General features: G+C 38.7%; 1 protein-coding gene and 1 long non-coding RNA gene across 2 annotated transcripts in view; one reads left to right on the forward strand and one right to left on the reverse strand.

Annotated features, from left to right (window-relative positions):
* Positions 1-7,207, reverse strand: part of LOC138943240 (neural cell adhesion molecule 1) — a 101,490-nt gene extending 94,283 nt beyond the window's left edge. Inside the window, exon 1 of the mRNA XM_070313849.1 lies at positions 5,243-7,207. Coding sequence (XP_070169950.1) covers positions 5,243-5,375 — 133 coding nt within the window. The 5' untranslated portion in view covers positions 5,376-7,207. The remainder of the gene's footprint in view (positions 1-5,242) is intronic.
* The window catches only part of LOC138943131 (uncharacterized), a 344,651-nt gene that overhangs the window by 171,475 nt on the left and 158,330 nt on the right, over positions 1-14,846 (forward strand). The gene's annotated exons all lie outside the window — the stretch shown is intronic.

The raw sequence follows: 14,846 nt of genomic DNA on the forward strand, positions 1-14,846 counted from the left end.
AAAAAAGAAAAAAACGTTCGACGAGCAAAATATACGCTGCGTTCGTTAATCATTCTTTTATAAATTTTCCAGTGACGGAACGGGGTTATCCAGCGAAATCGCATAATGATTATCATTTTGGTCCTTTCGGGTTTCAGCGTGCACGTAATATTATTTTAGCATACAGTGGATCGTCTAAGAATAACAGGTGCACTGCCAATTGCAATTAATCTTCTTAGGATTAAACTCGAGATAATATTCGCGTGTCAGGTATGAAACATACATGTTACGTCGCTTGATCGTCTCCGCCTTGCTTTAGATACGCGATAATGCTGCTTTTACCTTACCTCGGTCATTATTTTGATAAGGTTGTTACGCGAGGATATACGGGCGAGGAAAAGAGAGAGACGGTAGGATTTTTTAACGACAGCCCGAAAATAATACCTGCGTATGTCGTTATGTTAATAATAATCATCGTTTCTACGATTCTCGTAATTACACCACGTGATCGCCACGTAAAATGGTTTTCGCCCGAACCAGCTTGTCGTGTGTTCGCTTTACGAGGTTCTGTTATTTTTGAATTCTGGAGCGAGCGCCGAGCCGCGTGTTTCCATTAAGTTATACCACCGACGCGGAAGGTGTATAGCGGCGAATGGAATCGCGTGCAAATTATCGTCTTGGTCGGCGGCGTGCACATAAGGGTTCCTTCCTACCCTTTCCGCAATGCCACTTTGAACGGAGAATGACAAATGGCCGCCCATTAGACCGATTTCGTGGTCATTCCGTCGTTGCCCGTCGCTTTTCGGCTTTGCCGGCAAAAAAATTAATTACCACAAAGCCGTTAACCGTAATTTCGAAAGCTGTCACGGAAGAGTGTTCCGACTGTCGCAAAGATGATGATTTAAATTCAGAGAAAGACTTGGTCATATATAATACTGGATGGCCCATTTTAATCCATCCAGTCGAATATCTCAAAAACCAAGCCCGGAAGAGAAAAATGTTTCAAACAAAAGTTGTGTGGCTTTAAGGAGGTAAGATGGTGACAATGATTTGACCTTGGAAAATCATTTGAAGGTCATGTGAAGATTAATTTTAAAAACTTAAATGGAAACCCTCATTTTTTATTTAGTATTCTTGTAGCTGACATCGAGAGCTTTCCAAAATACTATAATAATGTATTTTTTCATTAAGTACTTTTTGAGTTATTTTATATTTTAATCTGACATATTTTGATATAAAAAATAAAATATTTCGTAAAATATTCAGTTTTCGATAATTTTACCGTAATACTTCTATGTATAGAATAATAAGACAAATTAATTAGTGCCAAAAAAAAAAAATAATTGTTTAAAAAAATACTTTGTAAATAATTTTCTTAAAAACAATTTTTTTTTATACTAATTGATTTGTCTCATTATTCTGTACATAGAAGTATTTCGATAAGATTATCAAAAACTAAATATTTTACGAGATATTTTATTTTTTATATCAAAATATGTCAGATTAAAATATAAAATAACTCAAAAAGTACTTAATGAAAAATAGTTTATTATAGTGTTTTGGAAAGTTAAACAAGAATACTAAATTAAAAAATGGGGGTTTCCATTTAAGATTTTAAAGTTGACCTTCACATAACCTTTAAATGATTTTCCAAGGTCAAATCATTGTCACCATCTTATGGCCCCCTTGAAGCCACACAACATTTGTTTGAAACATTTTTCGATTTAACGCAGTGTTTCTGAGAAATTTGAGTGGGTCCTTTAAAATGGGATACCCTGTATATACACACAGAATTCCTAAGAAATTGAATAAGTACATATTGCACTGAACTTATAATTAAGAATTCTCTGTTCTAAAGGAAATAAAAAGCAGTAAAATAAAAATAAGAATAATATAAAATTCAACATTGCATATTTTGAGAAACTAAAAATCATTGAGAGAGAGTAACTTTGTATTTATACTTTATGCTCTAAATTGTTTTTATTAATATTTAGAATTTTTTTAAACTTTGTTTATGTGCAAAGAGTAGACGTTTTATTTTTTTTTTTAGCGCGGATATGTTTTGTAATACATTTTCCATATATTGTGGTCCGATGAAAGCATTCCCGGTTATGCAATCTCTATTAAAACATTAGTCGACGCTCGCGCTATGGTTTACATTTAAGCGCTCTAGTTTACATTTTCCGGTGCAGTCTGTTTATAAAAACATGATGCGTAAAGAGATCCCCTTTATAGTACAAAGTACATTTTTCGATGATGCGCGCACATACCATATTAAAGTTGTTTTTTTTTTCCAGTCAGTGCGGTTCTAATTATTTACTGGAAGCTACTCATCACGTCTCAAGCATCGCCATACACATTAAAAAACACAACATTATAAAAATAAATACATCTCTCACTGACATTTACCGACCGCTTTTCTGTCGCTTCTGTTGGATTATAACATTATCTTCGTTAAAGGAAAACCGAATGCTATTATCTCGCGATACTAGAACGCAATCAAATAAATGCGTCTAACTTTATGCTACGCGAATAAATATGAAAGCATCGTTAATTAACGCGATACGTTAGTTACGTGTGTATTGCGTGTCGGTTGTCTTTTGCCGCCAGCAACACTCGTTGAAAAGTAGAAGTCAGACAAATCTTATGAAAACGCGCACGGTGTGACGTTTCGTCACGCTGTGAAGTAATTATTTAACAAAGTTGAGCAATTCGCCAATCGTAATTAACCGCCTTTGAATCAGCCGGGGCTTGCGTTAATTTGCGTTTGCCAATATCTCGCGTGAGAAAATTCGCATCGGCAACGATATGTACGTGTGTTCAATTTTGTTTAAGCAAAGCTACATTTTAGGATTTCTCTTCCAAGAGAACTGGACTTAATTGACAGCTCTCGCTATGAGTGCGTAATTGCAATCCTTTATAAAAAAATAAGATTACACTCGACGGTTTCCTTATTCTTCTTACAAGTCTTAAGGGCGGGCTGTTCGTTCATCCCTTCTATCCACTGAATGAAATTTAATATCGATGATACGTATGTTTATCCGGCCATTATCTTTTTCGCAATAATATTTTTATTTTCCTCGAAATAATCCCACCAGAATGTTATTTTAATTGGTTCAATTTTCCAAGCATCAACATGTACATTGTCTCCCATCTATATCCGTTAATTATCATTGTAATAATTTCTATAATTATAGAGGACCCGGTGATTGTCGATTGCGGGCAACATTAATCCCTCTAGTCATCCAATATGTCATGAGTGAGATGATATGGATATTCGCAGATATTCCCATAATGAACTGTTACGTTACTGGCAAGCATGGAGGTAATCAGAATTGAAATTTACGAAAATGTCAAAATGGATTTATTATGAATTGAAAATTCGCTAAAACGTTTGAAAAGATGTTATGCGAGCTCTACACTATATCACATTTTTTGTCGGAATTAAATATGCGTGAGAAAATGCTCGTTGGCATTTATATTACATTTAAACGAGAGACAGGAACAGTGACGAATGAATGGCGTGACAGATCGGAAATTTTTCCAAAAGAATTTCGCAAAAGTGCGAAAGCAGCGTCGCATTATTTTTGTCCTCGTGGCCGTGCGAATGGGACCGAACTTTGCTATTGAAACTCCAATTTTTTCTCCTCACCTCCCTGCTGTGGAACATGCTTTTTTATTGCACGGCTATAAATTTAAGAGGGGCTTAGCGCCGTGGTTTAATTAAACTATTTTAGCCGTCATTCTCTTTCCTAAGTCTTCTACTGCGTCTCGAATCGATCGGACAATTTGATCCTATAATTTTCTTTATCATTTATCGGCTTATAGAATGTTAAATTAATTTTTGTAGCGCGTATTATCTACAAAGCGTCACGTATAATTATAACGTACGATCCGAAATAAGCTTTAAAGATGGTAACAGTAGAATTTTTTTTAATAATCAATCAACAAGACTTCCTGCCGCTATTCTAAATATGCCAAGTAATCGATAATGTAGGGAAATATATGATGGTATTTTTACATTTATTATGTCATATATTGAATTATTATAGAATCGCTCATCGTCCGCAGACAGCTAAACGACGACTAAATAACGCTTCCCTTCCTTTTATATAGATACTCTTTGACATTTACAATTTTTACATTTTCTTTGACTTTATTACATTGTTTATATGCTTGAGTAATTTGTAAAGATTTCGTATTCTAACACACTGACAGTATTAACTAGTAGTAACTAACGTATTTTTAGAAAGTTTCTTGTTTTATTAAAAAAAAATAAATAAATAAATAAATAAAAGCTTATTACAATCAAAGATAGTTTGAAATAAATATTCAAAAATTATTTAAAATTTAGATAATGTCAAATAATGTGAAAGATGGTTAGAGATTTCAGTAATTGTTTAAAAAATTGTTCAAAAAGTTCAAGTTTTCTCTCTTTATTCTTTACCCTCTCTTTAAAACCGCGTATATGTCGTCCGATACCAATACAATTACGACTACGTACGTAATAGCGCGAGAGATTTTAATCATAGAACGACCTCGCGCGGCCGTACCCCACCAGTCGGATTAAAATTTCTGCAATTATGATTTACATTGTAGATCCGACTGTCGCGATAAAATAACACGGCCCCGTGCACGTTATTTTAATTTTTAAATACGGCCGTTACAACATCGCGGCACGTGTGACGCGCACGGCGATCGTGACGTTTCAAGGATAGTTTGAGCGGGTGCGAAATGTCCGATTAATTATGAGACATCCGAGTACGCCGTTAATGATATCGAGAAGCACCTTTCCATTTATATCCCCCTCATCGACTAACACCGTACTCGAGTTTCGACGAGGGGAAGAGAGAAACTGAACGCGATCGAGCGAAACTTCCTCGAGGATGAGGTCGACGATAATAATCCGCTGTTTAAAGTTGCCAACAGCCTCGTGACGAGGGACCGTGAAGATTTGATTTAATTCGTCGCGTCGCGATCTTCGATCGCGCGAGCTACGCCAAACCACCTCGGACACCTTAATCCTTTCGATAGAACAGAAAAGTATCGTATTACCTTGGCGCCATTCAAAATATTAATACTAATGATTCGAAGAACAAGATTTTCTATTCCGTTTTTATAGATATTAAATAATTTTTAACACAATCTACAGTGAATAATATACGATCGTGATACTTTTACAAACTCCGTCGGTTACTATTAACGCATAAATACCTAACTATACCTAACTAGTACATCTAACGCAAAGGGGTACATTACTCACTTGGCTTATCCAGATCGGATAGTTCGATCGATGGCGAGTACGCCGTAGCGGCTCCCAAGACCAGCATCATCACCATCGTCGTGATGGTCGTCGTCGTCGTCACGACACTCCACCACTGCCACCTCCACCACATTTTGTCTCCCTTTCACGCGCACTACACACACCCTCGATCCCCTAGAGGTCGGCGTAGCACCCTCCGTCCTCCTTTAGTCGTTACGTAGTCTCGCGGCCGTAGCGAGCCAGCACTAATTGCAACCCCCGTCGCTGTTGCCGCTCTCGTTGCCGTCGCTGTTGCTTCCGCTGTTGCTGCATTGCGTCACCGTCCACATCGTCCGTCGTTCCTCGTCGTCGTTTCGTTGCTGCCGTCGACGTGAACCGATACGAGCCGTCCCCCCAATCTGTCTTGTCGCTCACGTATCTGTCGTCATTTAATGAGACGACGACTATTTGTCTTTCGTGCCTCCCAAGAACAAGACACGGGACCTCTAACGACGTATGTTACGATCGTTCGGTGTTCCCCATCTTACGCCACAATATTCCTTCTCCTTATCTCGTGAGAGATCCTTCCTTCCTGATTAAAGCGACTTTCCGTTGTACAACTTAAGCGCGTCCAATTGATCTCTCCAGCAGATTTTCCGATCGACTTTGCGGAACGCAATTCTCAAAATGGAATTGGATTTACCGGTTGTCTATAGCAGGGTGGATTGGCAGCTCCACTCAAAGGCCGCTTTCCTCGGATTCCGAGTGTTTCCGTCTCTCGGTACCCTGTCGCGATTCCCACTAATGTGTCCGATCGCGCGATAAACCTCCGCGGAATGGAATAAAATATTTGCCGGGTCGCGACTGAACTTGCAAAGTGGATTCGACTTGTCTCTGAAATTCCGGCTGTCGAAACTTCAGTACGATGTACGTTCAAGCGCAACTAGGTAGTTGCGAGTCTGATAAATTTTCGAAACACTTGAAGGATTCGCACTACGCTCGTTTCCGACGTGATTCCGTATTTTCTCTTGCGCAATATCCAATCAAGCATACATACGTGCAATGTATTGTTTAAGAATAAAAGGATTCAATTTGAGAAAACAACTTGGGGGAAAGAAATTATTTCCATTTCTCCTAGACTATACACGGGTGTGATCGAGTGAGAAAGAAAATTGTTCAATCGAAACCTTTTTCCGATAGATTACGATGATAAATTACGAAGCTCTTTTCGTCCTGCTGGCTATTGAGGTGATGGGAACGTCGGAAATTCCGATTGTACTTTCCGCCGCTATATGTCACCCTTACGTTCCGACACGATGACCACGTCAAGTGACGGTCAAATATCGAGCGCGATCACCCGCGTGCGTATAAAAATGCGGACCAAGTTAATCGCATATCGACGTATCAATTCAAGCGCGACGAATAGTTTCGACTGTAACGGACACAGTGTTACACACAGCCACCAGATCTGATATTTACGTGTGATATTTACTTGGGGCACAGGGCGCGTTCGCGATCGAGAACTTGGACGTTTCGCGCTTACTCTTCCCTCCCCGGCCCCGCGGCGATGCACCGAACGAGCACGTGCGATAGGGGTGCACTTGGCGAGAGATGATCTTAAGTGCGCGCGAAAACCGAAGGGGTCGAAAGTAATATAAAAAAAAAAAACAAGATCGATAACGCGAGACGACGTCACGATCAAAATTCACTCGCGTCGGAATTTAATTTGAAACGATCGCGTTTAAATATCGATGAAATGCGATTACGCCGTAGCGTTTCTCGCGGATCGTAACTTGCGGGTGATCGTTAGGCACTGGCGAAGCACGATCGCGCAATCGTCGATCGATAGGGCGACGATGACCACCGCTCTCGTTCCAATTTTCATTCACGAATCACTCGCGTCGCGCGTAACGACGTTGAAACGCATCGGCGACGAATCTGCCCCGCGACGAAGCCACATCGAGCCCTGACCCACGGCGGCTCGGTACTGAAGCCATTGAATATCGCGAGGAACCCTCGCGAGTCGTTTCGGCTCGCGCCGTTCATACTCGGTCATCTTCGGGCACGCTCGCGCCGTACGTCCCGTCCTGGACCCGGTCTCTGCCATCGTCCTCTCCCGTTCAGACTATCTCGCGCGTTTCGCTCCCACATACACACACACACACACACACACACACATCGTTCTTTCCTACCGTCTCTGTCTATATCGTGGAGAACGACTATGATTTACTGGCGCGGCTAATGAGTCGCTGTAATCGCCGCGTGGTCCAGGCACGGATGCGCGAACGTAAGATTTTCGATGGAACGAGAGAACGAAAGTTGGCGGTAGGACGGAATGCCAGGGTCGTTACGCTCTTACTAATTCTAATAAGGCTTCACGGCGGGAGAGAGGAGAGAGGGGAAATTCTTGCGTGTCGAAGAGTCAAACTGCTCTCGGAATATAAATTTCATTTCAGAAAACAGACAAATAGTTTTTGGTTAAACGTGTCGGAAAATAAATTTGTCAAACAGCTGATTACTTTTCTCATTGTCAGAGTTATTTATTATGAAATTTTTAATTATTCCCGCTGAATTTATAGATTCCGAAGACTGTGTGCACTTGTTGAAAGAAGATACTGTGCGCGTTAACGATAAATTTGTCTTTGTAAAATAAGAACAGACGTACTTACGCCACGCGGAGTGTGTTCATGAAAACTGATAGTTCACGCGTACCTAGTGCATGCACGAGATAACCGCCCTCTCGAAGCTTCATGAGAACTCTACGAGAACTCGCTCCAATCACGATAAATTCCGGCTTTCGTGTTTCCATCGCTATCGGCAATCGCCTGCAAATCACTTCCTAATCCTCGAGTAAGGTATCTACGGGAAGGTACCTTTCCTAAATCCGCTTTGAATATCTAAGCATGCCCCTATATAAGCAGTATCCTATATATCGTTATTTTTTTTATTTTATAACTTGTCTTTCATTTAATATCTTAACAGTGAATTTAAATATCAGCCTTTTACTAATGTTAAATACTAACGTCGTGTAATATTAGACAGAATAATTTAATTTTTGCAATTAAGAATCATACATTGGAATATTCAACAAAACTTTCATTATGTCCAAAATATTCCATCACTTGCACGCTTCGCAAGATTTAATTGCATAAAAATCATTGATTACTGATACGATTGATTGATAAGCGAGGAATGTCGCACTAATCTCTCAGCAATTTATTACTATATTATTAATCGACGAATCAAAAAGTAATCAATGATTATAAATATTAGGTGTACAACTTTGCTTTCGCCGTTTTTTCCCGAAATTCGAGGCTTTATTGTAAAAAACTGGTTATACATTTATGATTCAAAGTATCGTCCACTCCCAATGATCGTGCCAATTCTTTTTGACTTTGACTCGAGTCTTCGTTAAGTAATGCCTCCAATTCTGCATCTTCGAAAACCTTCTCTCTTCCACCGCTATGCCGGTCTTCGACGTGAAAATCACCGTTCTTGAAGCGTCGAAACCACTCGCGACACGTTCTTTCGCTAATAGCGGCTTCACCATAAGTATTTGAGAGCATTCGATGAGCCTCAGCCGCAGATTTCTTCATATTGAAGCAGAAAATTAAAACCTCCCGCAAATGACGAGAATTTGGCTCGTAAACTGACATTTTCAATCGAGAATAACTTTATGACGCGGACACAAATCGACTAATGTTTCTATGGGGTTATGTTGACAGATGCCCAAGTTTATCGCACGACATCTATGATCTATTTATTTCGATCGCTACTTACCGCTAAAGCCATCTATAGGAAAACGGCGGAAGCAAAGTTGTACACCTAATATATCGAATGATATTTTATTCCATACAAGGGCACAATAAATCCATACAAAACGATAAAAAATATTTAATAACATTTATGCGTTTTAATTGGATCGATATTCGAAGTCAACCATAATTGACGGATATCACTATTTGCTCAATGTTTCGCGTTCTTGATAAAATTATATATTTTAATTGATACAATATTTATCCAATATATGCGCAAGAAAATATTGCGTTAACCGTTACTGGTAATATGTAAACCAGCGTTTTCTCCACAGTGTACCTATTTAAACTAAACATCGAAAAACAGAAATATTATTTAAGAGACAGACTGGTCTCCGATCAATCTCATGAAGCGTAGTGAAATGGAATTCGATTCTCGGGTCATTGATCGAAGACGCCCCGGCGATGCTAAAAATATTTCGAGAGATACAGAATAGAATATCGAACTAATTGTAAGAGTAAAAACAATTAAAATATGAGCATTCTTGGCTTGAAAATCGCGTTATGCAAAATACATACTGGTTTTTCATCTTCAAAGATAAATATCTATAGAATTAATGTGTCCTTGATATTTTATTGACTTTCTTTATTCCGCACTCAATCATCGTTAATCTATAACGTAATATGTTTCGTATTAACACAATCGTGTGTTAGCTGGCCGTAAAAATCGTTCGTTTACGTATCGAGTTAAAGGTAATCGTTCAAAGAGGCGCAATCGGCGGTCTTCGTCTACTACATGCACACACGAGGGCACGATGCGCGCGCGCGCGCTTCGTTTCATCCCGAATCGCCGATATTTTACATCGAGCACAGAGCCTGCTTTCATGGATGCCCGGCGAATTGGAACTCGACACCGCGTCATGCATCATGGTACATCGTCGGACACCCAGGCTGTTAACCCAAAGCGTAAGCTGGATACGATGTTATAGGCTTCCCTATGTACTCTTCGACTTGTCGGATAAACCATGAAGCCTGTCAGTCACATCGTCCTCCTACTCGTCTTCCCGACCACCGACCCGCTCTCGTATCTCTCAATAGGATCGCGTAATCCGAAAATCGGGTTTTACGTCGTCGTTTGACAGGTGTTACAAAGGCAATCGATTATACCGCGGAATTTGAGAGAGCGACGAACTTCAATTCGGAATATCTTAATTGCACGCCCTACCGGTACTTTGATAACTCGTTTATAATTTAGTGACGACGCTTTAACGACGACGGCGGAAGTAATCGATATACAACCGAGAAATGAGTATCCCTGTCCCCAACGCATGTCTCTCTTTCCTGTTATTTATGTTTCTACAGAGTTCTTTCATTTACGTCAAATTTATAAATAATATGTTTGTCAGTTGTTGCCTGGCTCCCTTTTGATATGCGATCTTATTTCCATTGTATAATTATTCGTAACCTTATTTATATAATCTTTCGAACTTATTAATATTTTACTATAGTCTGTCTCTTAATAATAATTTACCAATATCTAACTATTGGCGTATTTAAAAAAATTTTATTACCCTGTAAAGAACATGTAACATTTTCCATAATGTAGCATTTTCCTCGATCTTCGTGATTGTCGAGATTTTTGGGTAAGTGAGTTTCTGTGAGAAAACACGACGAAATACCCATTCAAACTATATGCATTTCGGTAGGAACGTCGCGCGATTTAGCCATGTGCTCTTATCGTGTCGTTTAACAAATAATCTCGACATTTCGTCTCTCACCGTCTATTGTGCTCGCAAATCACTCGCCAGCTAAGACATCCGAGTGAATAATGGTCCTGTGTCTCTTATTACTGCGATTTTCGCAGAGTCACAATAATATCGCCCTTTTCAGCCATGGGTGCGGCGAAAGAATCCAGATTCCTAAAATCTTCCCCGTAGCAAGCTAAAGAGGCGAACATGGAGCTCCTGTTCGATCATAAGCGCATCATTAATCACCGGACTAATAGCTCTCGCTATTTCCACTATTGTCGCCATTATCGGCGAAATCGATCGGGGAAATGGAAAATCGCTCCGTTCGTTTGTTTCGCCCGAAAGAAACGAGGGGGATGGCTAAGTAGAGGGTGAGAAACATTTCGATGGTCCCGGTAACGGTTAACGGTGGTGCGAGATGGTCGGAATGTAACGCGGCAAACGGGGAGGGAACGGGTTTCGGAATTTATGCTGGTGTTTACGCGAAGTGGATGGCGTTCTACGGTTGGTAGAGAATAGTTATTACGCTCGCCGGAACACACCGTCTTTCGTCGGGGAGGAAAATTCAAGTTCATCGGACAATATCGTCCGTTTGTATCTCGCGGCGCTACGCCATTTCTTCGCCTTCCGGAACGAAAAAAAAAAAAAGAAATAGAAGGGAGAAACGGGGAAAAAGTTTTTCTTAACTTCCAGGGGACCAGGTATGTCGAGGTATAAGCGAGCCCTCTTGAATATCCATTACTCCGTGCGATTTCTAGAATCCCCTCGGCCGCAATCAGAAGAGGAAAATGACTACCCTAATGGAATTTTACGAGATTCCCGCCTTTTGCGTTCGGAAGTTTTCTGATTTAGCGCCGAATGTTCTCGGACGCTGTATTCCTTTGGCTTTTAGTTATGAGCTGTTTTAAAATGAATTATCAGTATGAACCGCTAGCGGAACGGACGTTATTGAACTGGGCCGTGGTAAAAGTTATGAATTACTCCTAGAGAAGTAGCAAACTCTCGGGCGAACTTTCGCGAAGCCGAAATCAAGTTTAACATCAACCTACGCCACGTTTCCCTGGGATATCACTTCCGACACACTAGTCGCCATATGCCGGTGTGAGTTTGCGTTTTCGCCAAAAAAAATCTCATACATCAAAATTTATTACCGCTTTATGACTTATATCTTGCCGTAAGTCTCAAAAACTACTGGCCGCAATTTCAGACCAACTATTTCATCATACAATCATTTACAATCTAATATTTATAATGAAATACTGCTAGTCTATCATTTTGACATCGTGATAAAAAATTCAATGAGCGTGTCATCTTTACCGGTTCTCGCATACCGAGATTATTATCGCGCGATTGACCTGAAATATTTGAGCATGCACTCTTTTGTTTGAGTAACCTACGGCGAAAGGGGCCTGTCAAAAAGGTGCGAAAGGCAGGAGATGCCGCGATCGTCTCACGAGAAAAAAGAACGTGTCCGGGCAGGCGATAATGGACGACAAGGCGTGATACGAATATCACGTCTTTCGCACGAAGCGAAATCTGCATCTCCGTTACACCTGCGCCGCTACACATGGGAACCCCATGGACAAACTACGCATTATGCAGATGACGCGTTGTCCGATGAACGAAAATCACGCGGTCTTCGTACCTTTATCCCGCCTCTGCCACGGCCTTCGCATTTTTACGAACAAAAAGAACTGCCAAGTACTTCATATGCGTCGCGCATTTTATCTGGCTTTGCTCTTAACGGATAATTTGTTTATTCTACGAAAATATACATTCGAGAAAGCTATCGTGTGTTGATAAATACCGGTCGACATAATACGATATATATTTGTATGGGATGGGTTAAGCTAAATTCCCCGAGGGATTTTATTTTAAGCGAATTTATTTTCATGTTTAATTATATATATATATATAGATTTCCGCCGATATTATTTTTACCAAAAAGCTTTTGAAATATGTTTGGTACTACATGTTGCTAAACAAAGTAAAATCAGCATGTATCTACATTGGGAAAAAAAAAAACAAACGTTGGCGGATTAATATAATAGAGATCGAAAAAGAAGCGGAAAGTAACAAGAGTCGAAAACAATATATGAAAAAGATGAAATGAAAGCGATCCTTCGCCAAGGATTTCGCGAATAACGGCTTCATTGGTCGTTTCAAGACCCCTCCACTTTTAGGGCTTTCCTCTTAACGAGGAACGACTTGTCCTTGTTACCACACTGGGAAAACAGAGATCAGGAGAAACGTAAGCGGGAAGGATGTTTCCTTCTGAATCGAAGGATTTGCAGAGACTGCGGAAGAATCAGTTTCGTATAGAGTAATCTTCCGTAAAAGCCAACACCGTTGACGACACATGTCCGACATGTTTTGTAAAATTTCTCTACGTATGTATGATTGAAAAATCGTGGGTGATAAAGCCAAAAAAAAAAAAAAAAAATCTTGTAAAAATAAAAATTAGATAAATCTAAAAGAGAGAAAAAAAAAATTTTTTTTTTGTATACTTTTTCTTATAACTAAAATAAATAATTAAGATGAATAATATTGCATTTTTTTTCACGACAGAAACAGCGAGAAATGGAGTCGGATAAGGAACAGAAAAATTAAAAATAAAATATTTTAGATTGCGTGGTCACTCAACCGGTGGTGAGCAGCAGCTATTGGTTCTTCCAGGTATAGCGAGAGCGATCAATACTCGTGCACAATTATTTCTTGCGAGCCCAGTAGTATTACGCTACAATGATAAAACGATAGTGTGAAAATTAAGAAGCAGACGTTTCTATTGGGTTCTTGATCAACGATCTAAAGCAATATTATTTATATCACTAATTTACTCGTATGTATTCAATATAAGTAAAAGGGAAAAGATTGAGGATAACTAAATAATAGTCGTTCAAAATATTAGTAAATATATTTTTTTATACAGAATTATCTCGCAGATGCATATATTAAAGCTTATAAATTTTTATTTTATTTTGAATTTGTAGGAGAGAATATATTTGTGTATGTAAACAGAGTATATTTTCGTTATTTTATTTCGCAGTTATTGTTGCGAAAAATAATATCCGAGAGCGATAAATAAATTTTTTTAAAAACGTTAATCGATTTTTTTTATTATGAAAAACAAAAAAACATGAGGATAACGGACAGGAGTTAAATTTACTAGAATAAAAGATAGTTATGTTTGCAACTTTTTTATCTTTATCACGAGACACAATATTGTGGCATATGAGTTACACCTGTTACGAAGCTTAGCGTAAAGATACAAGAAATGAGATAAGAAAAAATAAGGAAGGGAGAACAACTTGAAGCAAGAAAAACGCGAGTATTTTGTTATGGAAGGTTTGGTACTCTAATATTTTTTTTTTTTATTAAACAATGCCAAATAAAGATATTTTTAATATGAGAACTTTTGTGTAAATTGTGACATGAGGTTAATTTAATATACGTAACTAATGTATATTGTTGAATTAACTACTGAAGCTGCAAATTATTAATACTGTATGATATGAAATATCGATTATCCACAGTATGGACATACATTAATTTATCAATCTTTTATTAATTGATAGGATTATTATTATGTAAAATAAAGGACAATAAATAATGTAGCATAAAACTGAATACGCGCCGTCAATCTTATTCGGATTTAATAACATATAGTTTTAAAACCAGGATTGGGAAGTAACGCGTTACTTGTAACGCCGTTACCGTTACAGTTACTTTTTTCGGTAACTGTAACGGTAATGGCGTTACAAATTTTATTTGTAACGGAAAAAGTAACTTCGTTACATTTTTCGGTAACGAGTAACGAATTTAACAGTTACTTTTATCGTTACTTTTTTCAAATTTTTTCATTTATTTAAGATATTATTCTTGCTATTGTGCGTGATAAAATTTTTATCTTAACCGTAAAGCCGTAAGCAAATCGACCAATTAGCATTCTTAAAATGTTGTAAAAATGCTTGAATGTGATTGATCAATTTATGGCTCTTGCAAACCAGTGCGATGACGCGACGCGCGATATCCAATGAGAGCTTTATCTTTTCGGAAAAGCAGAGCTCTCATTTACTACCAGTTCTAAGTATCTTGCAACGAAAATTAGAAAATCTCAATAAA

Source organism: Polyergus mexicanus, unplaced genomic scaffold (assembly GCF_030449975.1).
Source record: "Polyergus mexicanus isolate NDT 795.1 unplaced genomic scaffold, iyPolMexi1.0 SCAF_25, whole genome shotgun sequence".
NCBI lineage: Eukaryota > Metazoa > Arthropoda > Insecta > Hymenoptera > Formicidae > Polyergus > Polyergus mexicanus.